The sequence below is a fragment of the Hemicordylus capensis genome, chromosome 2 (genome assembly GCF_027244095.1).
Source record: "Hemicordylus capensis ecotype Gifberg chromosome 2, rHemCap1.1.pri, whole genome shotgun sequence".
Classification (NCBI taxonomy): domain Eukaryota; kingdom Metazoa; phylum Chordata; class Lepidosauria; order Squamata; family Cordylidae; genus Hemicordylus; species Hemicordylus capensis.
This window is the reverse complement of record NC_069658.1, coordinates 321,331,015-321,358,521: the sequence shown is the minus strand read 5'-3', so window position 1 is coordinate 321,358,521 and position 27,507 is coordinate 321,331,015. Positions and strand designations below refer to the sequence as shown.

The following is a 27,507-nucleotide window of genomic DNA, read 5'->3' as shown; positions in this document are numbered from 1 at the left end:
CTCCCTTGGGCTCGCAAGATGGCGGACACAATGAGCAGGAGCCGCCTCCTCTCCGCAGCCTGAGCCAAGGCCGCCGGAGGGCGCAGTCGGTCAGCTCACTCGCCCGCCATTCCCGCTTCCTCCACATCCCGGCAGGCCTTTCCCGCCTTCCCTCTCCCTTCCCGGCGTGCAGGCGCCGCCCGCCTCCCTCTTCCCCGGCAGTGGCGGCGGCTGAGGCGACATGAAGCTGACGGACAACGTGCTGCGGGACTTCCGCGTGGCCAAGGTCTTCCGCGAGAACTCGGACAAGATCAACTGCTTCGACTTCAGCCCCAACGGCGAGACCGTCATCTCCAGCAGCGACGATGACTCCATCGTGCTCTACGACTGCCAGGAGGGCAAGTGAGTCGGGCGAAGGCAGGGCGGCGGCGGCGGCGGCGGAGGGGGGGATGGAGGGGCAGCCTGTGCGGGCAGCGGGGGGGGGGGGGTTGGAGGGAGACCCAGGAGCCGCCTCTGTCTGCGGAGAAAGGAATTGCCTGTCCTGGCTAGCCGAGCCCGTTACTCTCTCAGGAGCGATTCCTCGTGGACCGATTGTAAGCAACGGGACGGGATCGTGACAGGGCAGCTCTTGGGCTCTGGCGGATGCTCTGCTTTCTAAGGAGGAACTGATTTCTTGCTTTGAGTCCTTCTTGAAGGAAAGTGGGCTTGCGCATCTTAAAAACAGTTTTTTGTTGTTTTTAACGGGTTAGACATTTCAGATATCAGAAATTGTGATTAAGCTTTTGGATTCAAACATGTGAGAAAGCTAAAAGCATTTGTCAGCTGATGCGTTCTGTTTTTGAACTCCCGGAACTAGGCACAAAGTTACTTGGATCGCTAGTTGTACTTCGCGGCAGTTCAGCTAATAGTGCGGGCATGCAAAGTGGGAAGTAATTGTGGCATCCAGAAAAGGTACTTTGGTTGGAACGGGCTTGGATTAATAGTAGACTACTGAGTAGCAACACTTTCATCACTGTAATCAAGTTTAGATGAAATTTATAAAAAAATCCTTGTTTGTCATGATCCAAAAACAAATAAGCTTGATCAACAAGTAATTAAATTCTAGCCACTGTGGTTACCTGCACTGTTCCCTCTAAGGTGTGTGCATGTGCCTGCGCTCACAAGTTTTTGGATGTTCACTCAGTTCATTTTAGATCCCACTCACGTTGTATTAGGAAGGCCCCACTCTGAATGCACGGGCGCACACAGTGCCTTGATACTGCCTCCCAGAACAAAGTTCATTCCGCACAGAGATTTAAAAAATTAGAGGGACCACTGGTTACCTGTTATGGAGCAGAAATTCTGACCCTGAAGTATTATGCATAAATGACTTACCTGAATAATATCCGCTCATCATCTCAGGCCCTGTTCATGACCCCGTCACTAACAGAGATCCGTTTGGCGGGCACTAGAAACAGGGCCTTTTCGGTTGTGGCCCATCAGCTTTGGAACACCCTCCCTGAAGAACTTCGCCATCTCCCTCCCTCTGTGTTTTTTAAAAAAAATCTCAAAACACACCTTTTTAAGGAGGCGTTTTAATGCTCCATTATTGTTTTGTTATATTTGGTAGGTTCTTTGGCTTCTTTAGCTTTTTATAATTTTCAATTTTAATTTGAACCTAATAATCTGGTTTTTAATCTCACTTTAAAAAAAACTTAGTTAATTTTATTACTTTTATTGTATCTGTGTCTGTAGTAGTGCACTGGAGAGGCAGAGTATAAATATTTTAAATAAATAATAATAAATAAATAATATGGATCAGATCCTGTAACATAAAATATGCAATTCTGAGCACATTTATTTGAAGAGAATGTTTATTAAAATCAGTTGTATTTACTTGAAGGTAAACCTTCAGGATTGGGTGTTAAAATCTGGATTCTGCTAAAGAATAACATCATACTCAATATCCTTTAAATGTCATGTTGGTTATCCCCCTTAATCTGGCACACAGTATTATTATTATTATTACTATTACTATTACTATTATTTATTCGATCTCTATACCGCCCTTCCAAAAATGGTTCAGGGCGGTTCACACAGAGAAATAATAAACAAATAAGATGGATCCCTGTCCCCAAAGGGCTCACAATCTAAAAGAAACATAAGATAGACACCAGCAACAGTCACTGGAGGTACTGTGCTGGAGGTGAATAGGGCCAGTTACTCTCCCCCTGCTAAATAAAGAGAATCACCACATTAAAAGGTGTCACTTTGCCAAGTAGCCTAATTGGATTAGAAAATGTCTGTGATTGGGCTTTTATCTTATATTTGTGTCTTTATATCTAATAGTGCAGCATTAAGGTTGAAGAGAAATGTTATTGGCCTAATACACGTCTGGAAAGCAAATGATTTGGTTATAAATGTATTTGGTTGCTGTTGTTACTGCACGGCTTGACAATTCCCAGGTGCCGGGGAGTCATAGCACCTAGAAATCTAACCATAGCACCTAGGCTAGAATATTCAGAGGTGGTAGTTCAATAAAATCTTTATTTGTCCCAAGCAGCCTTGTTTCTGTTCTGCCAACCCTTGGAGGACCACCACATGCTATTTGCAAGGGTCGCACTGACCCTCAGAAGCAGCTTTTTGCGGGGCTGCAGTTGGAAGAGGGTGGGGGACATCATCATTTTGTGATCATAAATCTAGTGTCAACTCAATATGTGTGAAGTCAAAAACACTGGGACTGTATGAATCTGATATTTTTCTTCATCCTTGTTGCTAAATACACTGTTTTCCTGCATGTAGTGCTTAGCTGATGTGCTAATTATAGTACCTTATGAAGGTTTTTTAAAAAAAGATTATTGGCTTCCTTCACAGATAGTTTGTTGGCTCTTGGGCAGCCTCATTCAGTACATTAAAGCCATGTGGCACCTTGTGTGCAACTTTTATGCATTCCCCATATGCAAATGTTCAGAATCTAGGATTGTGTGTGGTCTATACACATGGAAGGTGGTGATGTGGATATAAAAGACCCTAGGCAAAATCATGAGTTTTGTTTTGGATTTCTGCAGGTCTTGTCTGCTGTACCAGCAGTTGTTAAAATAAGCTCCAAAGTAGCATTGTAGGATATTCCCACATTGATATGATCTCTGTTGTTAGAAGGTCCAGAAGTGGACCTCCAGGAAACCACCTCTGCTCTTAAGAAGGGACAAAGTTTTGGTCTGCCTGCACACAAGGGGGTTCAAGAAGAAGGCAGAGTCCACCCCTATGGTTAGAAGCCTTGGAGGGAAACCAGCAAAGGAAGGAGCCCCTGCTGCTCTCTAATCTAGTGAAGCCCAAATCAGGTGCCCCAACACCCCAAAATGAGCTTCCCCTATGAGACTCTAGTTTTGCTTCTAGCCCCGAAGCAAGGTTTGCTTTCTAGGTGGTTTTACTAGCAAGGGATAGCCACCTCTTGCTCCTGAGAGGGAGACCACTCACACACAAACATATGCTCCTTCTGAGGCAGAACTCAGGTTGTGGTCAAGAAATGGTTAAAGAGTCTACAAGTTGTTAATTGTAACTTGCTAAAAGTCATAAATCTGTCTCCTGTGGAATGCAGGCTAGGGCCTCTCTGATATCTCTAGATAGCAAAGTGGTGGTCAGTAGACCTTCAAGGCCAATAGCTGAAGGGAGTAGAGGTTGGAACAAGATGGAGGGGAGGAATGCTCAATTATAAGCTAGAGAAATATTGCCTAATTGTAATAATAGCAATGATTATAATTATTGTAAAATGACGATTAAGTGATGGCAACCAATGAGGAATGTATCCACTGAATGTAATTAAGATGGGTATAAGAGCTGAAGCTGGAATGTGATCGGAGCTCAGCTTTTTGGGAATTATCCCACTGAGTCTATTTGCTAATAAATTCTGCTTTTTCTCAACTGCTGGTGTCAATCTCTCACTTTGAACCCGGAGGATTCTGCTACACTTCCATTCTCTTTTCTTAGTAGGATTCTGGCAGCACCCCAAACAGCTTCTCCTCCTTCCTCCAAGTTCCCCAAACAATGCTTCCCAAAACAATGTTCCTGTCCCTGATTCAGCTTCCTGATTCCCAGCAATCTCCAACAGGTACTCTTCCCAGAGCAGCCCCATCCCCTAAGGGGAACATCTTACAGAGCTCACACTTCTAGTCTCCCATTCATATGCAACCAGGATGGACCCTGCTTAGCTAAAGGGACAAGTCATGCTTGCTACCACAAGACCAGCTCTCCACTTCTCCAGAGACCAGGTCAGGGAAGCAAGGTCCATAGCCTTTCATTAGAGAGATGTCCGTCACCTCCCCTATAAAGTAGAGGGGCTGTTTCCTTCCCTTTTCCTGGTCTTTCCTCCTCTTCATAAAAAGCAGACCAAAAACCAGCCACCTACCTCCCCCCCACTTTTTAAACCACTGTCAGTTGTAGTTATAGCAAAGGTAAAGCAGGCATGCTTCCACCAGAGTCACGTGGGAATTCTCTCTTTATTCTTATAGTCAAGCTTCTTATTTTGTATACAATAAAACAACTTTTTATTTGGATTTAAGTCTGTGGCTGTGACTTTTGGGGGGTACTGCCTGCTTGATATCCATGCTTAAAAGTCCCACAGGTGGGGAGAGAGTTTCCCACATAACATTGCCACGTTGGACACCTTTCTAGTTAATGATGTGGCTCTGGTAGCTAAATTTGACAAGTTAGATTTGAATTGTTCTTGTAGAGTCTTCCAGTGTTTGCAAGGTCAATTCATGGGTACTGATTTTTTTAACCATTAATGCTCCAACTGGCCTGGGACCATGGTATTTTAAGAACTGCCACCTTCTGTACAACCTTGCCTATGGCCGTCAGTCCTTTACAGAGCCCCTCCATGTTCACACCACATAGACATACCATAGTGCACTGGGTGTCTATGAGGGATAAGGCCTTCTCAGTGGTGGAACCCAAACTGTAGAATAGCCTCCCTAGCAATTATTACCTGGATCCCTTACAGCCTGCCTTCAGAAGGCTGGTGAAAACTATATTTAGGTGAGCTTTTTAGATCTTTAAAGTGGCCTCACTGAAGTTCGTGTTGTGCTGTTGGTTTATTAATGTATTGTCTCTTTATCTGAATGTAAGCCATTGTGCTTCTGTGCAGAAAGGTGCGATGCAAACTAATTTTTTAAAAGCTTAATAATGGTGATTGGGTTTTTACTTATGCCTTACATATATTCTCTTCCAGTTTCACAGTTTGTTCTTTATGCTGTTGTGTTGTAATGTACTCAAAACCCTGTTCTTAATTATCAGCACAGTGTGTCTCTTCATACCTCTCATGCATCCTTATCCATAAGTTCTTGAATATGCTTCATATTAGTTGGTCAATATTTTAGAAATCATGGAGAAGAAACTAAATTGCCAGTACAGTGCTTGAAATTTGTAATAAATCACTAATAACTTTTGGAATTCTTTTTTGTTTAAAATATGTTTATTCAAAACCAATTATTATTTATGTAGTACCATCAAACTTTATTAAGAAGGTTTGTTTCTCCTTTTAAGGATAGAGTGTCCATATTTACAACTTCATTTTTCAAGTAAGGTTATACTTCACTCTCTAGGCTTGAGCCTTTGACCAGTCAAAAAAAATTGCTCAGTTGACAGATATAATAAAGGCCACATATTTTTAAAGCATTAAGTTTATTAGAATGATATTTTAAAGCATTAAGTTTATCAGAATGAATAGACACGTTAATCATCAACAGGTTTGGTACTTAAGTTGACTACAAAAACCAATTAGTTAATTTCCATCATGAGAGTTTTTTTGCAATTTTTAAAGAAGTTAGTCTAAAATGTTTAGAAGATTCCTAAATGTGAGTGAGAGATTCATCAAACACTTATTTCCTTTGGTTTTTATCCTGTAACAGTTAATCTACACTGACAAAATCAAATTAAAACAGACATAAACAATCTAGCAACAATTATTTTTTAAAAATCAGCTTTTAAAGGCAACTGTGCCAAGTAGGCCTACATACTGGCATTCTCAGCTTATGGATTATTTGATAATGTTTGGCCACAGAGATGAGGGTTTTCCAGAACATTTCGAATTGGAAAATTTTCTAGAAATTGACAAACTAGATTTGTCAATCCCATACAATTGTTCCCCACATTTGCATTACTTTTTCCTCTAAAAACTACTATGATTCTTTCCTAATGCCCTTAATAGAATGTGATATGATTTGACTTGTTAAATCTATTTATTTGGGTGAGGGGTGGACCCTCTACCATATTAATTTCCCCTCACTATATCTCATATGTTTTTCACGAAGCCAGGCAGAAATTTTCAAAATGGAAAATTTTCCACAGAAAAATCTAGTATAGGAAGCGTTTCCACTACACTTCTCTGCTTAGCTGCTCAGTTTGCTGGTGTACCAGCCCCAGGCCATACAGAACTTTGGAATTTCCATGTATTTGTTTCCACACATTTTAAAATTCTTTATTCTTTATTACCTTATCTGATCAATATTCTATTAAAAGTATAGAAGCTCGAAAAGAAGTTCCTGTCCTCTGAAATTACTGAGATACCAATATCGTTGGTTTTTATTCTCATTCTGAGTATGTCATATGGAATTTGAAAATAACCTCTGTAGTCATACATGAAGGTGGTGAAATATTTGCCAAGTATGAAATCATTTTTGCTAAAAGCATCTTCTGCTGAAATTGATTAGTAACATAAAAATGGCACATGCTTTTGAATCTCATGAAGGAGTGTACGGGGTGTATCACGGCTGCAAGCTGCAGATCATTTGCCCTCATGTAATAAACTTCATGTAAAGGCTGTGTGAGCCACCTAATGGCACAGCGGGGAAGTAACTTGCCTAGAGAGCAAGAGGCTGCTGGTTCGAATCCCCGCTGCTCTGTTTCCCAGACTATGGGAAAACCTATATCGGGCAGCACCGATATAGGAAGATGCTGAAAGGCATCATCTCATACTGCGTGGGAGATGGCAATGTTAAACCCCTTCTGCATTCTACCAAAGGCAACCACAGGGCTCTGTGGTGCCAGGAGTCAACACCAACTTGACGGCACAACTTTAAAGGCTGTGTACTTACTTGCAAAACTGTCTATCAGGTTTCCATACTCTTTTGCTTTCCTTAAATCAAGTTTCTAGCTTCCCCTTTAATTCTGGAAAGTCTGTGTGTAGTGTTAACATTCCTTCACTTTCTTTTCTGTGCCGTATTTATTATGCTTATTTGATCCAGGTTGTTTGTTTTTGCCGTTTTTGCCATCTCTTCCACCCCATAGATTTCGGTTATTGAGTTACAGTTATATAAGTTAATACAATTTTAAGGAATCCCCACCACCAACAACATATTATTCTTATGCCTGTGTGACTTTTTGTAAATATTCCTTGAAATGCGGTAGGGTCAATTTACTGATTAAATTGGTTGGTTCTGGCAAGAGTGTCTAGTGTTTGTGGATCAAAGAGTGGAACAGAACATAAATGAGAAACACTCTTATAATCAATATTATTTTGTAACTCCAAGTAATAAAGCTTTATTTTAAAGGCAAACTTGGCCGAATAAGTGCTTTTTAACTAATTGGCTGAAAAGCAATCCTGTGATCTTGTACTTTGGCATTTGTAGAAGTATACTGTTCATCCCATCACTTTCCCCAGGGAAAGTGCATTTCGCCAACAAGAAAAGCCCATTTCCTTACCTTTTCATTGGCAGCTTATGGGTTTTTGTTTTGCTGTGGTTCCCCCACCACCACCAAAAAGTTGCTAGAGCAAGGTTTCCAAGCTTTTTTTGTCTGCCCCTCCAGTGAGTCTCTCTCAAGCTACACAAAGGCATGGTAGCATAGAGCTGCCACTCAGTATTCTCACTTTGCCTTGCTTCTGCAGTTGTGTGACAATTTATGGGGATAATGATGTACCAGAGAGGAAGTACTTAATTTTGCATTGTAAGTGCAGCTGGAGAAGTGGCATAGCACACAGCCTTCCAATTCTAAAAACTGTCTCATTCTGCCCCACACCCATACAACAGAATATGAGAATAAAACATGAACTTTCTAGTAAGTTGCTCAGATACTATTACCTGCCATGTGACAGAATCTGTGTTGTGTAATATGTAGAATGATGGGGTTTGTCATGGAAGTCTCAAGTTCAAATGTTGGTTTGGTCATAACGTTCATAATCTCTCAATCTAAACTATCTTGTAGAGTTGTTAGGACAAGAACATGACTGAAAGTCACCTTGAGCACTTCATGTTAATGCAGATTATTATTATAAACTAAGTGTTCTTAAAGCTGGTTACAGAGAGCAAAGGTTTTACATGCAGAGTTCCTAGGCTTAAATATTGGTCCAAAATCATTGGTTTGACTTGGTAATGGGCCATTTTTGTGGCCACCAGAGATATGAGGGGAGATGTTTTCCTTGTTGTACTGAGCTTTGGACAAGGCGGAAGCAGTGTGAGTTCTTGTGCTGCTGCTCCAAAGTTAAATACAATATGAGAGACTAGGGTCATTTTAGTGCTGAGAATTTAGAGGCTTTCCTGCTCCATGTGATATAGGAGACTTCTCATTAGTTTTTGTGTGTGTTCATCCAGGGACTTGGCACATGGACTTGTAGAGGCCTCAGGTAACATGTCTTGATTGATTAGGTTCAAGGCAAAGATATTGCAGATGCTTTAGGGTTGTGTTCCTCTGTGGAAAAATGTCCTAAGGGTAACAGTTAAGAATGAGATACTAAATTGTAGAATCTGTGCAACATGTCCATCAGTTGTCATGTAGTATCATAATATTACCATGAAAATGAAATTGTGAACTCAGATCTATGCAAGTTAGTCACAAATATTATTTTAAAGTCATCAATTCTTGTTGTTCTCTTTGTTCTGAAAACCAAGACTAAAAGTGTTTTTTCCTCTCTGGTCTAACTATTTCACCAAGTCCCAGCCCTCCAGTCAGCTGCTGCTCTCTTCTCCTTAGCGCCTGTACTCTGGATGCCAGCATCCTGGAAATCCCGTGCCTGCACTCTAGCCCTCTTTAGTGGAGGGGATTTCACGGGCTCTTAGAAGAACTCGGTGTTAATGCTGACAAGTGCCCAGCAGTAGAGTTGGGTTTTGGTTTTGGTTTTTGGCATGATCTTATCAATTAGGCACTTCAGAGTAAGCAGGGGGTTGGGCACCTCAATTCTATAGCCAGGCGCCATGGTGAGCTGGCAACTGAGATTTGCCAAGCGCCGCTCATCTCAGGAGTAAACCATGGTTCAGCATGATGCCTGAAACTGGGACTTTTTAAATGAATGGTATAAGCCAGGATTGATTAATCAATTGTTAGTCTGTTGAGTTAGTCACAGTTCACTTTTCGGTAATTAGAGGAGAGAGAAATTCTTATAATTGCAGTTGGATTCTTTTGATTTATGGTGTTTTTTTTAAAAGGCTTTGATATAGCTGACATTTGGCAGGGCTCTTATATGTTGGAACTGGTATAATTGTTCTTGTATTTCTTTCTGGCAGACCAAAGAGAACACTATACAGTAAAAAGTATGGAGTGGATCTCATCAGATACACACATGCTGCCAACACTGTGGTGTACAGTTCCAATAAAATAGATGGTAAGTGATCTCTTCATTGTCCCTAATCTCTGCCTGCATTTTGGCAGGGGTAGATAATAGCACTAGAGGTTTAAGGAAAAGATTGGTCTTGACATAACTGAATGGTTTATTCATTGAAGCTTTTAGATCATAAGTGAATGTTTTCCTGCTCTTAAGATTTAGTCTCTAAAGCATTGCTTTCAAAGAAGTTTCCTAACCAGTTTTTGCCTGAACAGTAAATTGAAGGCATAATGTAGGCATGTGCCAGTGATTTGATAGTAGCTAAAAGAATATTAGTCTCTTAATTTAATTTTGCTACTAGCTTAGACCCCAGTCGTTTTCTTCATCTGACCATGTGGCCTCCAAATTAGTACTGCTGTCTCAGTTTTTTCTTCTCAAAATGTTGTAGTGAGTTGTTGCAAGATTGCCTTGGATCAGTGAAATAAACTGTGCTGAAGTGATGCATTTTATTGACTAGTTTCTGTTGGTGGCATTATATGCAAATGTGTACGTTTGAGTTCATCTTGAGGTAGAAATTCAAGCCCAAAAAGGAGATTTGTGTGTCTGAAAGAGAATTTTGAAAGTTTGATGTCTAATTATATCCACTGATATGGATTAGACACCATTGCTTTTATCTTTCTCAAAAAAGGATATTTGAAGAGCCATCTGCAAATCTACTTGCCAGCTTGCCAGTGGTGAGTGCCCCTGGCCCTCTGGCAAGCAGGAAACCCAGGTCAACAGAGGCCTCATATCCCATTTCTGAGAAGGTAAAAAACAGCAGGAATCCCTTTTGAGCAGTAGGAGAGGGCTCTTTATATCCCAGTGCCATGAGAGAAAACCCACTTATCTCCCAAGCCCTCTGCCTGTGTGCCAGATGGGATTCAAGGGAGGAGTGGGGTTTGGTGGTGAGCACAAATAATGACTGGCTAGTGAGCTAATCCTAAATTTGTGGACCCCCCTGTATTTGAATATGTGTTTGCGGGTGGGCAGGAGCATCTTGCTGCTTTGCAGGTGTTTCTATGGGGTGCTGCTTGCAGAGTCATGGTGCTGCCCTGGCTTGGAATGGAGGGAGGACAGCAGGGCTTTGCCTCTGCAGTTGTGCTGGGTCTTGGAGATGTTGCAGGGCTTGCAAAGACCAGTGTGATGTCCTGTGAAAGATGTGGCCTCCCCGCTTGAGCCAGCCACAAATTTTGCTCAAATGTGTTGACCTCTGCCATTGCTTTACCTTGGTTGTACATGTATTGTTCATGGAACCTGGAACAGCAGTAGTTTTGCTCTTTCTCAGTGATGTTTCTTGTCAGATCAAACATATTTGCAATTAACACTAAAAGGAGGATTTTCACTCCATATATTTTATTTTATTTATTTATTTATCAAATTTGTACACCACCCCAAACTTTCATCTTTGGGCAGTTAACAATAACATAAAACAAGTTAAAACATACACAAAAATCTTAAAACAATGTAGGCCATCTAAAAATTAAAAACAGATTAAAACTTAAACTCTTAAAAAGCTGGAAAAGCATGGGTGAAGAGGTGGGTTTTCAAGTGCCTTTTGAAAATTGTCAGAGATGGGGAGGATCATATTTCAGTAGGGAGTGCATTCTACAGTCTAGGGGCAGCAACCAAGAAGGCTCGTCCCCATGTGGCCCCCCAGCTGAGCTGGCAGCAACTGGAGACTGACCCCTCCAGATTACCTCAGTGGGTGGTGGGGCTCATAATGAAGAAGACATTCTCTTAAATACCCAGGGTCTAAGCTGTTTAGGGCTTTATAGGTTATAACCAGCACTTTGTATTTTGCCCAGAAACCTATTGGCAGCCAGTGTACTTCTGTCACCAAAGGGGTGATGTGGTCTCTCCGAGATGACCCAGAGACCAACCTGGCTGCTGCATTCTGTACTAACTGGAGTTTCCTGACTACATACAAAGGCAGCTCCACATAGAGCACATTGCAGAAGTCAAGTCTAAAGGTTACCAACGTATGTACCACTTTTTTGAGGTCGTTCATCTCAAGAAAGGGGCACAGCTGGCGTATCAGCAGAAGCTGATAGAAAGCCCCTCTGGCCACCACCTCAACCTGAGATACCAGGGAGAGGTGTGGATCCAGAAGCACTCCTAGATTGTGTACTTGTTCCTTTTGGGGAAGTGTGACCCCATCTAGAACAGGCAGATCAAAATCGTTTCTGGAGTTCTGACCCGGCACAATAAGTACCTCCATCTTATCTGGATTCGGTCTCAGTTGATTCTCCCTCGTCCAGCCCATTACTGCTTCCGGGCAGGCATTTAGGGAGTTTATACCTTCTCCGGATGATGTTGACATGGAGAAGTAGATCTGGGTGTCATCAGCATACTGATAACACCCCGCACCAAATCCCCTGATGATCTCTCCCAGCTATTTCATGTATATGTCAAAGAGCATTAGAGACAGTATGGAACCCTGAGGGACGCCACACATAAGCTCAGATTTCAAAGAGCAACAGTCTCCAATTGACACCATCTGGAATCTTTCTGAGAAGTAGGAGTGAAATTACTGTAAGAAAGTGCCTCCCACTCCCAAATCTCTCAGACATTCCAGAAAGATATTATGGTCGATAGTATCGAAAGCTGCCGAGAGATCCAAAAGGAACAACATAGTCACACTCCCTCTGTCAATTCCCAATTGGAGATCATCCCTCAGGCCAACCAAGGTAGTCTCCACCCTATAGCCCTCCCGAAACCCAGTTTGAAATGGGTCTAGATAATCAGTTTCCTCCAAGACTTTCTGAATCTGAGAGGCTACCACTCTCTGTTACCTTGCTCAGCCATGGAAGGTTGAAGATAGACCTATAGTTGCTCAACTCTGAGGATCTTCTGCAGGCTTCTTTAGAATAGGTCTAATAATTGCCTCCTTAAGACAAGGAGGCATCCTGCCCTCTCTCAAAGAAGCATTGTCAGGTCTTGTTGCTTCCTACGTTTGAAAGGCAGTTTGCAGTTGCCTGGGGTTGTGGGGACCTTCCTGCATATTTGTGCATGCAAGCACACACAGCCACAGACTTCTCTAGATCACAGCCTTTTCACAGTATAGATGGATAAATAATTTGTCTTGAATGGTACCTTTCAAATAATGGTTCAACTTACTATCTAACATGAGGGAATGCACTACATGGAGTAATGCTCCAGATATAAAGCAGACACTATGTGTTCTCTAGTGAAAGTAAAGATAGATGTGCCTGCTGGACACATTATCTGTGAAGAAGAAATATTGAGAGGCCTGGTTCAGGCATGATGCTAAACCATGGTATAGTTCTACGTTGGCAAATCACAGGCTTCCACTTTCCCTTCCTTCCTCCTCCATGTATCAGAGAAGAGGCATGAATGCTTTTGCTTTTACTGTAAGAAAAAATTGCCGCTCCATGTTGTGTACGGATTCTGGGACTTGTAGTTTACTTTAGTAGGGTTAGAACAAGCCAGGTTATCAAACCGGGATCAAATCCAAGTTGATATTGTGGTTTGTTCAAAGTTATGTGCCTTTTGTGAACACTTGAATCTCACATGAGCAAAATCTTATAAAAGCTTTTTACTTAGCTGAGTTAAACAAACAAAACCACAGTTCCCAGAGTTTGTGAAAGTAGAAGCTTTCACTCTCCTCTGGCACATGTGACATGGAGTGGGTGGGAGTGGCAAGCAAGCTGTGGCTCCCTTGGGCTTATTCATGTAGCATTACACCATGGGGCAGCATTATGAACCGGGATGGATGAAGTCTTTTATCCTTTCCTGAAGGAGACTTGCCAGAGATGGCACGTGCAAATTAATGTTTGGGTGCTTCGGAATTGCTGCTTGAACCAGTCCTACCGTTTCCTCTATGAAGACTTCCACAAAACTTTCAAGTGTGATTCCACCTGCCTGATTCCAGGCTGAGGTAGTAGTTTGTACAGTTTGAGGGTCTATGATACCACCCGGTACAGGAGATAACTGTACAGGCCACTGCCTTGCCTGGGACAGCGCTCTGTCTGCTAAGAAACGGAGCTTCCCAGCTGCATTCATTTGATACCAGGTAACTCTTGCTGGTTAGAGACTGGCAATGTGTCTCTCACTCTTTGTCTGAAGAAGGAAAACTCCAAGACTGTTCTTGAATACAAAATTGTCTGATCATTGGAGTATGTTGTAGTGAAGAGATGGCTTTTCAGACTAGTATGTTGCTCTTGTTCATTAACGTTTGGCTGCAGGATTTTTCTTAAAATTGGCCTACCCACTTCTGGGTATTTGTGCAAAATAGTCACCCACTGACTCTCTGGAAAACCTTTGCTTTCCCTGGAACTGAAGAACCATAGGACTTGTGGGTTTTTCATTCTAATTAGATCATTCTTGCCTGGCCATTTGAGAGGCAATTCTGGTTTTTCATGCTCATTTCCAGAGAGAGAGAGCATAGTTCAGCTTTGAGCTGTTAGTTTATTTAGAAGTACAGCTGTACAATTTCCTTTTAAAATTGTTTATTCTTGTTTATAACTTTTAAACCGGAGCATAAAGATAGTGAGAGTGTTGGATTCAGAGATGTCTTGGGGGATTGGTGATATGAATGCTTATTGTCCTAAAATTCCCACTTTTTGTAATGGCAGTGTCTCCAGAGCTGGTGGCAGTTTGTGCTCTGATTGGGTTAATGGGTCTGCTACTTTATAACATAGCTATGTCCCTGCAAGCTAGAACTTAACCAAAACTACTGTTAGAAAAATGGTTATATTTTTGAACAGTAAATGCAGTGTATTGTCCCTAAAGGCTTAAACTAAATCACACTCCTGCTGGGTCACTAACTGTAGGTCATCTAAGTACTATTTTGCTCAAAGTAGTTCATGAGATGATATTTCTTCGCTTCAGTTTCCCCCCAGAGATCGTAGGTCATCCTCAGTAGTGGGTTGTGTTTCAGGCATGCTCAAAGCAGACAGGAAGTAGCTAAATTTTAGCTTCCAGCACCAGAGTAGCTTCCAGCACCAGAGGGCACTAATCGCCAGTTCCGTTCCTGTCTTATTCAAGGCAGCAACTCCAGCTAGAGAGCTCAGCGGTTTTTGTGGATCTGAGACCTATCTTCTTCCTGGCTTTCCGCTTCTCCCTCCTTCTCCTTCCCAGATTGTGCAAGGGAGGGAAGGAAGTCGTGCTAATTCAGATCTTTGCAAGTATTTCCAAATGTCCTTTTTCAGTTCCTATTTGGCTAATCGGATTTATTCTCAAAAAGTTTGTTTTTCATTTCTCTTTTTTAATCAGGGCTGCTCAACTTCAGCCCTCATGCAGATGCTGGCTTACAACTGTGGTTTTTTATTTATTTTTACATTTTATATCCTGCTCTTCCTCCAAGGAGCCCAGAGCGGTACATAAGTTTCTCCTCACAACAACCCTGTGAAGTAGGTTAGGCTGAGAGAGAAGTGACTGGCCCAAAGTCACCCAGCAAGTCTCATGGCTGAATGGGGATTTGAACTCGGGTCTCCCCGGTCCTAGTCCAGCACTCTAACCACTATACCATGCTGGCTCTCTAAGCTGTTCCCTCTAAGGTGTGCTCGTGCCCAGGAAGGATGGGTCCTGAAGGGCAGTCCTGGATCTAAAACACCTGAATAAATACGTCAAAAAGGGAATGTTCAGGATGGAATTGCTCCAAACTATCAAGGCAGTGATACAGCACTATGACTACCTCGTGTCGATAGACCTGTCAGAAGCATACCTTAACATACCTATCCACCTCACCCAGAAAAAATTCCTCGGCTTCTGCTGCGACTGCCAGCACTATCAATATCATGCCCTCCTGTTTGGCCTGTCTTCCACCTCATGGGTCTTTACGAAGATCCTGGTCGCTCATCTTTGTCTATCCAGCATTCACCTACATCCCTCCCTGGACGACGTCCTGATCCGATCCCCCTGCTTATATCAGGCCCAATAGGACCTCATACAGTGTCTTTGACACCATCCAAGCCTTGGTCTCCCTTACTGCAGAGAGGAGGGAGAAACCCGAGTCTTCTATCCATCACTAGTCCTCCACACAGCACCTCCTGTGTCAGGTGCTGTGGTCCATGATTGCCTGCCTGGATGGCACTCCCGTCCCCTCTAATGGCTCATCCTCCCCCTTTGGATGTTATAGTGACCCACACTCGCAAGAGCATACACCTTCTTCACAAGGTCAAACGCTCCTTCTGGTGGTGGCTCTCACTGGCAACCACCATGGGCCTTCCCTTCTCAGACCCGCACAGAATCACCATTACAATGGATGCCAGCCTGATGGGTGGTGGGGTGGGTGGGTGCACTGCTCCAACCAGTTTGCCCAGGGATGCTGGTCCCACAGCGAAACCTCTCACAACATAAACTTTTTGGAACTTTGAGCAGCACGTCTGGCACTCATTCATTTTCTCCCCCTCATAGCAGTACAACACGTACTCCTACAGACAGACAATGTCACCATAAAATCACACATCTACCATCAGAACGGCACCAGATCCAGGACACTCATGAATGAAACTGGCCTTGTCTTTCAATGGGTGGAACTCCACATAGCCTCAGTCGTGGCAGAATACCTCCAGGGGCAGCCAACATCATCATCATCATCATTAATTTGATTTCTATACCGCCCTTCCAAAAATGGCTCAGGGCGGTTTACACAGAGAAATAATAAATAAGATGGATCCCTGTCCCCAAAGGGCTCACAGTCTAAACCATCGCCTTCCTCACTTCTCTCGTTTCCAGACTAGAGGGGCAGAAGTCATAGATGCACTTGTAGCAACCTGGCCTCCCGGACTCCTCTGTGCCTTCCCCCACAATGGCCATCATCCCCAAAATGATAAAGTAGATGCTGTTAGAAGGAGAGGAGCTCATACTAGTAGCCCCTCACTGACCACGTTGCCTGTTCTCGGACCTGGCCTCTCTGGCCACACGTCCACCACTCTTCCTCCATCTGCGTCCAGACCTTCTGTCCTAGGGACCAATTCTCAATCCCGATTGGCTCTGACTCTGCGCCTGGAGGTTGAGTGCAAGCTCCTAGTCCACAAGGGGTATTCTACAGCTGTCCAGGATACCATTCTGGTATCGTGCCAGCCCTTGGCGAACAGAATCTACCAGGCTACTTGAGCAGCCTTCTCCCATTGGGTGTGGAGAAAACATCTCAATCCCCTCAAGGCGGGAGTCCCAGAGGTACTAGCATTCCTGCAAGCAGGCATCAAGCCTCGGCCTTGGCATCAGTCCTCCATCTGTCAACAAGTGGATCAAAGAACCTCCACCCACATATCTGCAGGTTCCTTTGAGGGGTATTGAACATAGCATCACCACCTATTCACCGCTTTCTGTCGTGGAACCTGAACAAGGTCCTCGATGCCTTGACCAGAGCACCCTTTGATCCACTGGCTTTGTTGTCCCTAAAACTCCTCTCCTGCAAGACTTTATTCCTGGTGGCCTTTACCTTGGCCCTCAGGGTTTCCGAGCTAGCAGTCCTCTCAGCCCGGAAGGAACTCTGCACCTTCGTGCTAGACTCAGTAGTCCTTAGGGTTGACGTCACCTTCCTGCCCAAAGTTAACTCCACCTTTTATAGAGCCCAGGACTTCATCTTACCTTCTGTTCCACTCTGACCCACCCCAGGGAAAAGATCTGGCACACTCTGAATGTCTGCAGGGCCCTGTGGGATCTACCTTCGACACACCAAGGACATCCGCCGATCTGATTCCTTGTTGGTTTCCTTCCACCCTACATCGCAGGGCTCCAAGCCATCTAATTCAGTTCTGGCCTCCTGGCTCTAAGCGAGGGCGATGCACCTATGAAGCATAGGTGGCAACCTGGCAGCATCACGACACTCTACTCGTAATGCTTCCACCTTGACCGCATTTTCTGCCTAGACCCCTATTGTGGATATATGCAGAGCGGCCACATGGTCGTCTTCAACTCCCTTCATTAAACATTATAAGATCTCCTCCTTCGTGACCTCTCAGGCTGCCTTTTGCTGCACAGTCCTCCAGTAGGTGGTCTGAGTACATCCAGTCTCTGCCAACAGTTTCAGCTTGGGCATGTCCCACTATTGAGGATGGCCTACAATCTCTGGGGGGAAAGGAACATTGGTTCTTACCATTAAACGTTCTTTCTCCCAGGGATCGTAGGCCATCCAGCCCTCCCTCAGTTGTATATAGTTTATCATGTTTTACGCAAGGGATAAGAGTCTGCCATTTTGGAGTGACCACGGCTCCCAGGGCATACAGTTCTTAGGGACTCCTCCCCTTGCCTTTGTTCTCTGATATGTTCTATTTGTGCTGTTTTCTGCTAACTTGGGCTTCTCAGTCTCTTTTCCTCTCTAGATCCTGTAGTTTATCTGCTCTCTTTGCACATGACATCATGGAACTGGTGACTGGCACCTTCTGGTGCCAAAAGCTAGCAAAATTCAACTACTTCCTGTCTGCTTTGAGCATGCCTGAAACACAACCCACTATTGAGGATGGCCTATGATCCCTGGGGAAAAGAACTGCTGTACTGAAGTGAGCAAGCCATCACCACTATCTGATGATATTGCTTAGCATTGTTGATCTTTTCTTACAGATACAATCAGATATCTTTCGCTGCATGACAATAAATACATCAGATACTTTCCAGGACACAGTAAGAGGTGAGATGAGAACACTGGTCATGATCTTGGTGATGTAAAAGCAGGAGGAGCAAAACAAAGCTATGGTAGAGTTCAGGCTTTACCTCTCATGTCTCAAGTTTTCACTTTTTATAACATGCAAGAATAAATAGTTAAATATTATTATCTTGGTTGGTTGTATTTTTATTTGATCATCTTTTGTTCCAGAGTTGTTGCTCTCTCCATGTCTCCAGTGGATGATACCTTTATTTCTGGGTCACTTGATAAAACAATCAGGCTTTGGGATCTTCGGTCTCCAAATTGCCAGGTAAGATGTGCCAAAGTCTGCTTCAGATGTGGAATAGATGGGAGATGGTAGCCTTTGGTTCTGCTCCAAGATGGTAGTGGCAATGAACAAAAAGTACATGTCTCATACTTCACTCAAGACATTATTCTAGGATGAGTAAATTAATAGCACTAAACAGACCTCTTGGTTTTCAGAAAGCCAACTTGTGGAATAATTCTCTTCAATGTTTTCCAAAATTGCAGGGTTTGATGCATCCTCAAGGGAAGCCTGTGTGTTCATTTGATCCAGAGGGCTTGATTTTTGCAGCTGGGGTCAACTCTGAAATGGTTAAACTTTATGATCTTCGCTCTTTTGACAAGGTATGCAATACTCAGGTGCATTTGGTTGCATCAATTACAAAAAAAATTTGTAAGCATTATGTTGTTGCTGTTCCTCATTATTCACAGGATTTCCGTTGCCGCATATTACTGCAGTTAACAAAACCACAGATGAGTCATTGAGTCTATGGGATTGCATGAGTTAGGTTTCCAGACTAAAAACAAAGTGCCAAAAAACCCCATTAAAATCGGCCAAATAAAGTGCCCTACCGTGCTCCACAGACCTTCAGACGTCCAAGAATGCCCCTTATCCAAAAGTCCCTAAATTTTTGTTATTTAAAAAATTGCAGGTTTGGGGAGATTCTTCTTAAAAATAAATAAAAATTAATAATAATAATAATAATAATAAAATGAGCCATAAAATGGCTTACCTCCCATAAAATGGTGGCCAGAAATGAATTCGTTATGCAGAATTAACTCCTTTTCTCTCCCCCCCACCCCATTTATGCCAAGGTCGGGTGTTAATTACCCAATCGTGGATGTTGGGTCCACATATAGGGAGGTCCACCGGTATCAGGGTTTTTTATTTAAATCATTTATACCCTGCCTGTTCAGACAAGTTCTTCCAGGGTGGCTGGCTAACCATCTTATGAAGTTGCCTTTTGGGGAAAAAGGTGTAATTCTTGTGGTCCATATATTGTGTATTACATGTGTAAAGCAAAAAGTCATATTTGGAATCTTTAACATATAACTAATTTGTGTTAAGCAAGAGGGCATACTCATGATCACTTATCAGTGCCCTGCTGGATCAGATCAAGGTCCACCTAGTCCAATATTCTTTGCATGAATCCAAACAATACACTAGCTGATCAATACCAGACATTGATCCATGGTCTACCAATGAAACATAGTCTACCTTCTGCCCACCTTTTGCTTAAACACCTGAAGAAATCTGTGGCAAAAGCAGCCCTGTCCTAATTCAGACATAGTCATGTGATTCACTCCCAGATTAGTCTAGGAAAGGCTTTCTCTTTTCCCCATTAAGGTTAGTTTCATCAAACCTTGTGAACTGGGCAAGGAGTTAAATGGTAAAGTAATGACTCTCATATACTGTCCCTTTTCATCCTAATGCTGTTGTTGATCTGGTGTTGTTTTTTGAACAGGGAACAATTTTCTCATTCCTTCTGCTACATAAGCCACTCTGAGAACTTTTTTTTGTAAAAGCAGTATAAATATTTTTATTAAAAATTCCACTTCTCTGAGAATTTTAACTGCTCTTAAACCAGCTTCCTATGGGAAGGACTCTGTGGCAGGAGGTGCCTTAGCCTCTGGAGCTGGACATGGTTATTTTGTACAGAGTGCATTTAGGGAGGAGCTGCTTTTTGCTCTTCTACTACTACTGAGGCATTTCTGGAGAGCAGTGCTTGGAATTATTGGTACTCCCAGAGTAGACCTTGTGGTGGATGGAGGAGTCTATTGATTTGTTCCAGCATGGAAGGTCTGCATATCAAAACCCACTCCTGCTGTGACTGAAGATAGCTTTATTCAAATATGTTCATAAGCCACCTTGAAGACCTCTGTGATATATTCGTCGGTATATATACCTATAAATAAATTAGCAACTCTGAATTTTCCTGGAAGAACATAGTTCAAAATCTGAGGGCCTTTAGTAAGCAGAGTGACTGGGATGATTTTGCTTTATCCCCTCATCTGTCTCTTTCTTGAAGGGCCCATTTGCTACCTTTAAAATGCAGTATGATCGAACCTGTGAGTGGACTGGATTGAAGTTCAGTAATGACGGCAAACTTGTTCTTATATCAACTAGTGGAGGGTTCATCCGACTCATTGATGCCTTTAAAGGAGCTGTTCTTCATACATTTGCGGTGAGCTTGCTGTGCTGTACCTTCTGGGGGGCTCTTTGTTTTGAACTTCCTTCAGGATTAAGGTGATGTATTACATAGATCAACTATTGTAGAGGACGTTGTTGCATGCATACATGTACGTGCATGCATTCTTGCTCTTTGTCCTTTGTCTGGTCACCTTTCTACACTCATGTCTATGCCATAATTATTTTGAGGAGGGTATTTGGGCTATTCAGTGCTATTTGTGCTTGCACATCCATTCACTCTATTTAATTTTCACTTCTGTTTCACGTGTGCTTCAAATATTTGCCACCTTTGCTTAATTGCCACTTTCATCCCAAAATCTTAGAATTATTTTTGACCCAGGCCACTAGAGTACTTCAAGTGTGTAATCTTCTAGAAGGAGGCATGACTTGGTTTGACTTCATCTTGTATCCCTCTAGCCATTAGTATTTCTGTTTGTTTTTTTCCCCTTTGTAGGGGTACAACAACAGTAAAGCTGTCACCCTGGAGGCTTCATTCACTCCGGACTCCCAGTTTATAATGATTGGTAAGAGAGACATGCTTCCTCCTATATAACTGTAGGGCACTAATTATAAGGGGATGTCAAGATAATCACTATGATGACTACTTCTAGTGTTTTATATACTGCTTTTCCCTCTCATACAAGCCCTGACTCCGAAACAGTTTCTGCATTAGCAGAACTTGACCTCCTAGTCTCTTTTCAGTTAATTTGATGTGATATTCTGTTTGGGCATCCCATCAGCTGCAATATACATGTATTTTGATATTACATAATCCAACTTGCAGGTTCAGAGGATGGTAAGATCCATGTCTGGAATGGAGAGACAGGAATGAAAGTAGCCGTGTTGGATGGAAAACACACAGGACCCATCACTTGTTTGCAGTTTAATCCCAAGTTTATGACTTTTGCCAGCGCATGCTCCAATATGGTAAGGAGACCTATGGTTTTAAAACTTCTGCAACATTTTAAGCAAATGGAATCTTTCATTGGTGGACCATCCTCTTGTTGCAGTGAAGTAATCATAATCCAATTTGAATCATCATCATAGTCTTTCAGGCAGCAGAGATGATATCTTTACCTATGTGACTCTTCTTACTTCCCAAATTGACAGAATCCATAGAATACCTGTGTACTTCTCTCTACTCAAGCATGAATGGATAACTAGTGAGACTGGATTTCTCTTTTTTCTTTCTTTCTCTCCAGTGTAAAAATCTGAGGTTTTTTCTCCCTTAATTAAAACATTAAATCAAATTTATTTAAAATGATAAGGCTCTGTAAAATTAGTGCTATAAAGTAAGAACATAAAAACAGCCCTGCTGGATCAGGCTCAAGGCCCATCTAGTCTAGCATCCTGTTTCACACAGTGGCCCACCAGATGCCTCTGGGAAGCCTACAGACAAGAGATGAAGGTGTGCCCCCTCTCCTGCTGTTGCTCCCCTGCAACTGGTATTGAGAGGCATCTTGCTTCAGAGGCTGGAAGGGGCCTATAGACTAGACTAGTAGCCATTGATAGACCTGTCCTCCATGCATTTGTCCAAGCCCCTCTTAAAACTTTCTAGGCTGTTGGCTGTCACCACATCTTGTTGCAGAGAATTCCATAGTTTAATTCCATTGTGTGAAAAAGTACTTCCTTTTGTCAGTGCTAAATTTCTTGGCAATCAGTTTCATGGGATGACCCCTGGTTCTAGTGTTATCTGAGAGGGATCAACTTTCTCCACAGCATACATGATTTTATAGACCTCTATCATGTCTCCCCTCAGTTGTTGTTGTTTTTCTTAACTAAAAAGCCCCACGTGTTGTAGCCTTGCCTCATAAGGAAGGTGCTCTAGGCCCCTGATCACCTTGATTGTAGCTTCTTCAGTTCTATAATGTCCTTTTTGAGGTATGGTGACCAGAACTGCACACAGGACTCCAAACGTGGCCACACCATAGTCTTTGTATAAGGGCATTATAATATTAGCAGTTTTATTTTCAACCCCCTTCCTAATGATTCCAAGCATGGAATTGGCCTTTTTCACAGCTGCTGCATACAGAATTGACACTGTCAATGAGCTGTCCATCACAACCCCAAGACCTCTCTCTTGGTCAGTCACTGAGAGCTGAGACCCCATCAGCATATACAGGTGAAACTCGGAAAATTAGAATATCATGCAAAAGTCCATTAATTTCAGTAATGCAAATTAAAAGGTGAAACTGATATATGAGACAGACGCATTACATGCAAAGCGAGATAAGTCAAGCCTTAATTTGTTATAATTGTGATGATCATGGCATACAGCTCATGAAAATCCCAAATCCACAATCTCAGAAAATTAGAATATTACATGGAACCAGTAAGACAAGGATTGAAGAATAGAACAATATCAGACCTCTGAAAAGTATACAGTGTACTGTGCTTGATTGGCCAGCAAACTCGCCTGACCTGACCCCATAGAGAATCTATGGGGCATTGCCAAAAGAAGGATGAGAGACATGAGACCAAACAATGCAGAATTGCTGAAGGCCGCTAATGAAGCATCCTGGTCTTCCATAATACCTCATCAGTGCCACAGGCTGATAGCATCCATGCCACGCCGCATTGAGGCAGTAATTGCTGCAAAAGGGGCCCAAACCAAGTACTGAATACATATGCATTCTTATACTTTTTAGAGGTCCGAACAATAGAGGTTGTTCTATTCTTCAATCCTTGTCTTATTGGTTCCATGTAATATTCTAATTTTCTGAGATTGTGGATTTGGGGTTTTCATGAGCTGTATGCCATGATCATCACAATTATAACAAATTAAGGCTTGACTTATCTCGCTTTGCATGTAATGCGCCTGTCTCATATATCAGTTTCACCTTTTAATTTGCATTACTGAAATTAATGGACTTTTGCACGATATTCTAATTTTCCGAGTTTCACCTGTATGTGAAGTTTTTGGCCCCAATATGCATCACTTTACACTAGTTAACACTGAACCACATTTGCCATTTTGTTGCCTACTCCCCCAGTTTGATGAGGTCATTTTGGAGCTCCTCGCAATCTCGTTTGGATTTCACTACCCAAAAGAGTTTGGTGTCATCTGCAAATTTGGCCGCCTCGCTGTTTACCCCAAATTCTAGATCACTTATGAATAAATTTAAAAGCACTGGTCCCAGTAGAGATCCCTGGGGGACTCCACTTCTTACTTTCCTCCATTTAGAGAACTGTCCATCGATACCTACCCTCTGTTTCCTGTCCTTCAACCAGTTAGCAATCCACACATGAACCTGTCCCCTTATCCTATGACTGCTAAGTTTTCTCAAGAGTCTTTGATGAGGAACTTTGTTGAAAGCTTTTTGCAAGTCCAAGTAAACTATGCCAGCTGGATCACCTTTATCCACATACCTGTTGACACTCTCAAAGAACTCCAAAAGGTTGGTGAGGCAAGACTTACCTTTGCAGAAGCCATGCTGATTCTCCTTCTGTAGGGCCTGTTCTTCTATGTGCTATACAGTTTTATCCTTAAATGCTTTCTATCAACTTGCCAGGAACAGATGATAAGCTAACCAGCCTGTAATTTCTTGGGTCCCTTTTTCAAAACCAGTGTTACATTTGCTACTTTCCAGTCTTCTAGTACAGAGCCTGATTGTAGGGATAAGTTATATATATTTTTTGCAAGGAGTTCAGCAATTTCACATTTGAGTTCAAGGACTCTCTCAGGTGGATGTCATCTGGCCCTGGTGATTTGTTAATTTTTCACTTTTCCAGGCAGTTTAGGACATCATTTCTCATCACCCCTGACTCAAATTATTTAGCCTCTTTCCCTGAAGGACGCAGTTCAGGCACGGGTAAACAAAAGGCAAGGTTCAGGCAAAGTAACATCTAATTTTTTAAAGTTGAAAAACTATCCTGTAAATATTTTAAATCTATAAGATATGTTAAAACCCACACACCTTCTCAAGACCCATGACCCCTCCATATATTGAGTTAAAGGCTAGTTTTCTGTGTAAATAAAGAACCATTGAAACAATGCATACCTGGTGAGTTCTGACATCAGATTATATATTTTTGTGAGATAATTTATATTATTATCATTCCTCCTAGTACTGAGTTTGGATGGTTTGGTGCCTGTCATTTTGGCAACAAAATAGTCACCTCAAATTAAAATAGTGATTTCTGTATACTTGAGGGGCTTTCCAAGTATGCAAAAGTATTACTGATTGATTCAATTTATATATTTATATAATGTTTTTTCAAAAACTACTTCTCAAAGTGGTGTATAAAAAGTGAACAGAATACACAATCAAAAAACAAAAAAGACACCAACAAGCAGCCACTGGAAAGGACACTGTGTTGGGATGTAAAGGGCAGTTGCTCTCACCCTGTTAAATATAAAGAGTTTCCACTTAAAAGGTGCCTCTTTGCTCAGTTAGCAATAAAGTTTGTAAATTAAAAGAAAATAAGAGAAAACAAAGTGGAGAGGCTGATAAAGATCCATGCTCAGTAGTTTGTAGAACCTATGAAATTGAATGTTTAGAATGTGAGTGTATGTGTGGTGAGGGGGAGAAATTGGCCTGCTTGAGCTCCTAACATTATAGTATCCTGGAGGTGGGGATTAAGATTGAGGGATGCATGCCATGAGGATTCTCCCCCCCCCGCAATGCCTCCCCCCGCTCCCCGTGCTGTATGGAGGAATTTCAGGTGGGAATGGCATCTCTTACCCCCCCCCCCCCCATATTTCTTTTTTTTTTTTTTTAAACAAGGGAGCAGGAACACACACACATGCTTTAATTTTGGGGGTAGTAATCAGTCCTGAACATAAGCCCTTCAGTGCTGTCCCTTTCAACAAGGAAAGAGCTAACTCTTTCTCGGGAAGAGCTGAGGGAACTTCCCCTGCTGTACTTCTTGGCTTGGGAGTTGGCTATACAACTTGGTAGAAACTTCTGATCACCAATGAATAGCACAGGATATAGTGCCCAGAAGTGGCTTAACCCCCTCATCATAGTGCTACAGCTATGTAACATTTGGGTTTGGGACTAGCAATGCACCACGAGGAGGACACTCTAACCTGTGCTGTATTGCTCAAGGTGGGGGTGACCTCTATGACCACCTCTCTCCCCACAATGATGACTTCAGAAAAGAGAGAGCCCCTGCAAGAGTCCTTGCAGGGCCTCAACTAGATATCCGGTTTCTGAAATGCTCTTAATCATTGTGTGAGTAGGCAAGAATAGAAATTGAGTAATGCAGGGAAACTTGCTCGCTCTTGCTCAGAAATACTGCGTGGTTGGATGTCAGCCTCACCACCCTCATACCTTGTCAAAATGTGCATGCACACTTTCTGTGGGCCAGGCTGTTTGCTGAATGCTGACCTACTAATGGGTTGGAGTGGGCCATTTTCAAGGAAATCTCCCTCCCTCCCTCCGTACACCCTCCTTGCCCTTGCCATGAGTACAGCGAGAAATTGAAATCTATTGTGTAATTCTTTTGTATCTCTAGTAATGCATTTCAAAATTCATGTGGCTGCCTAATCAGATAATATAAACTCTCAATTTAGTTGTGAAATAACATATTTCAATGATTATGTTGATCCATTGGTATACACTGTTGTTTAGAAAGCTATGAAATACAAAAGTGGTTTAAATTAGTGAATCAAATCAGTGTCTCTTCTTAGTGATTTATATCTCTGGTTTAAACAAAGAGCATGAGCAGTATTACATAATGCATGGCATCCTCTGCTGAGTCGAGGGATCTCCCTTCCTCAAACTAACTTCTGCTTTGATGAATTGGCAGCAGATGGGCAAATGGGTAGATAGAGGGGGTGGTAGGGATGCGCACATTTCTACTAAAAATTTTTGTGGTCCACCACAAAACTATTCATAATTTTGAATAAATTAAGGAGTGCTCTTGATGATCAGTCATCAACAGGATGTGCTGGGCACCTGTTCAGGCTAAAGAAAAGTCGGTACTAGGTGCCTGTTCACTTCTGGCAGATCTCTATAGCCTGAATACCTCTCTCAGGCACAGGGACATGAGCATCTTAAACAGTCAGTCAGTCAGATTTGGATCTCTCAAATTGTTGTGGCTGTAGAAGTTTCTTTCAGTGTTCATTCAAGAGTAGTCATTTTGATACAAACCAGCAGGCAGCAGACATTCTTCGCCTCATACTAACTCACTCACTTCTGCTTCTTTCAGGCCTTTTGGTTACCGACAATCGATGACTAGTTCTGCTTTCATCCATGCTGAGGTGCAACGTATTTTTGAAGATCATAATAGAAGTATTGGGTTTGCATTGCTTTGACTGAATGTTCCCATCCAGCATATCCCTATGGTTGAGTATGCCAAGCTCCTTGCTGCATTTCCTCAAAAGAAACTTCATTTGACTCTGTACTTCCTGGTCTGGGAACTTGAGTACTTTCAGTCCCTTCTGCTTGTAATTGAGTGTTGTTGCTTCTTGTCAGTTCCTGAGACCCTGGACTTGTTTGGAAATGAGCTTTGCAGCATGTTCTCTCCAGTGTGAAATCTCTACAGTATCTATATAGCACACTCTTAGTAAACACTTCTTTGTGCCATATATACACAGATAACCACCCAGCTGCTGGGGGAAACCTCTTCAGCTGTCTGTCCCTGCACGTATGCAAAGAGGGCTTTTGTTTGCACAATGGCATCAGTGCCGATGAGTTTAGAGCTTCCAGAAGATCACATAGAAGCCTTTGCCGTGGCAGCATCTCGGGCATGAAGGGCACTTGGAGTGTTCTGGTGGGTAATCCTAAGCAATAAAGGAGTCTTTCACATGCTCTGAAATGAACTGAATGGAAGTACACTCCCTGCACACCTTCCTTCTGTGTTGTTAGTTGATTCTGTAAATATGGGGAAGGAGGGTGGATAGGGCATTGTATCTTTTTTTTTTTTTTTTTACTGTTGGATATTAAAATAATGTTTGGACCAATA

General features: G+C 42.5%; 1 protein-coding gene across 1 annotated transcript; it reads left to right on the top strand.

Annotated features, from left to right (window-relative positions):
* Positions 1–3: 3 nt before the first annotated feature.
* WDR82 (WD repeat domain 82) lies at positions 4–27,507 on the top strand. Its single transcript, XM_053289752.1, has 9 exons — positions 4–381; positions 9,453–9,550; positions 18,059–18,125; positions 18,312–18,411; positions 18,633–18,749; positions 20,435–20,590; positions 21,050–21,119; positions 21,380–21,522; positions 26,752–27,507. Exons 1-9 carry the CDS (start codon positions 221–223, stop codon positions 26,779–26,781), a joined length of 942 nt encoding a protein of 313 aa, XP_053145727.1. The 5' UTR covers positions 4–220; the 3' UTR covers positions 26,782–27,507.

Coding starts and splice junctions, on each gene's coding strand:
- WDR82 (XM_053289752.1), top strand. CDS start 221: ATGAAGCTGACGGACAACGTGCTGCGGGACTTCCGCGTGGCCAAGGTC. Junction 18,412..18,632: donor TTCGGTCTCCAAATTGCCAG/GTAAGATGTGCC, acceptor CCAAAATTGCAG/GGTTTGATGCATCCTCAAGG. Junction 21,120..21,379: donor CTCCCAGTTTATAATGATTG/GTAAGAGAGACA, acceptor TCCAACTTGCAG/GTTCAGAGGATGGTAAGATC.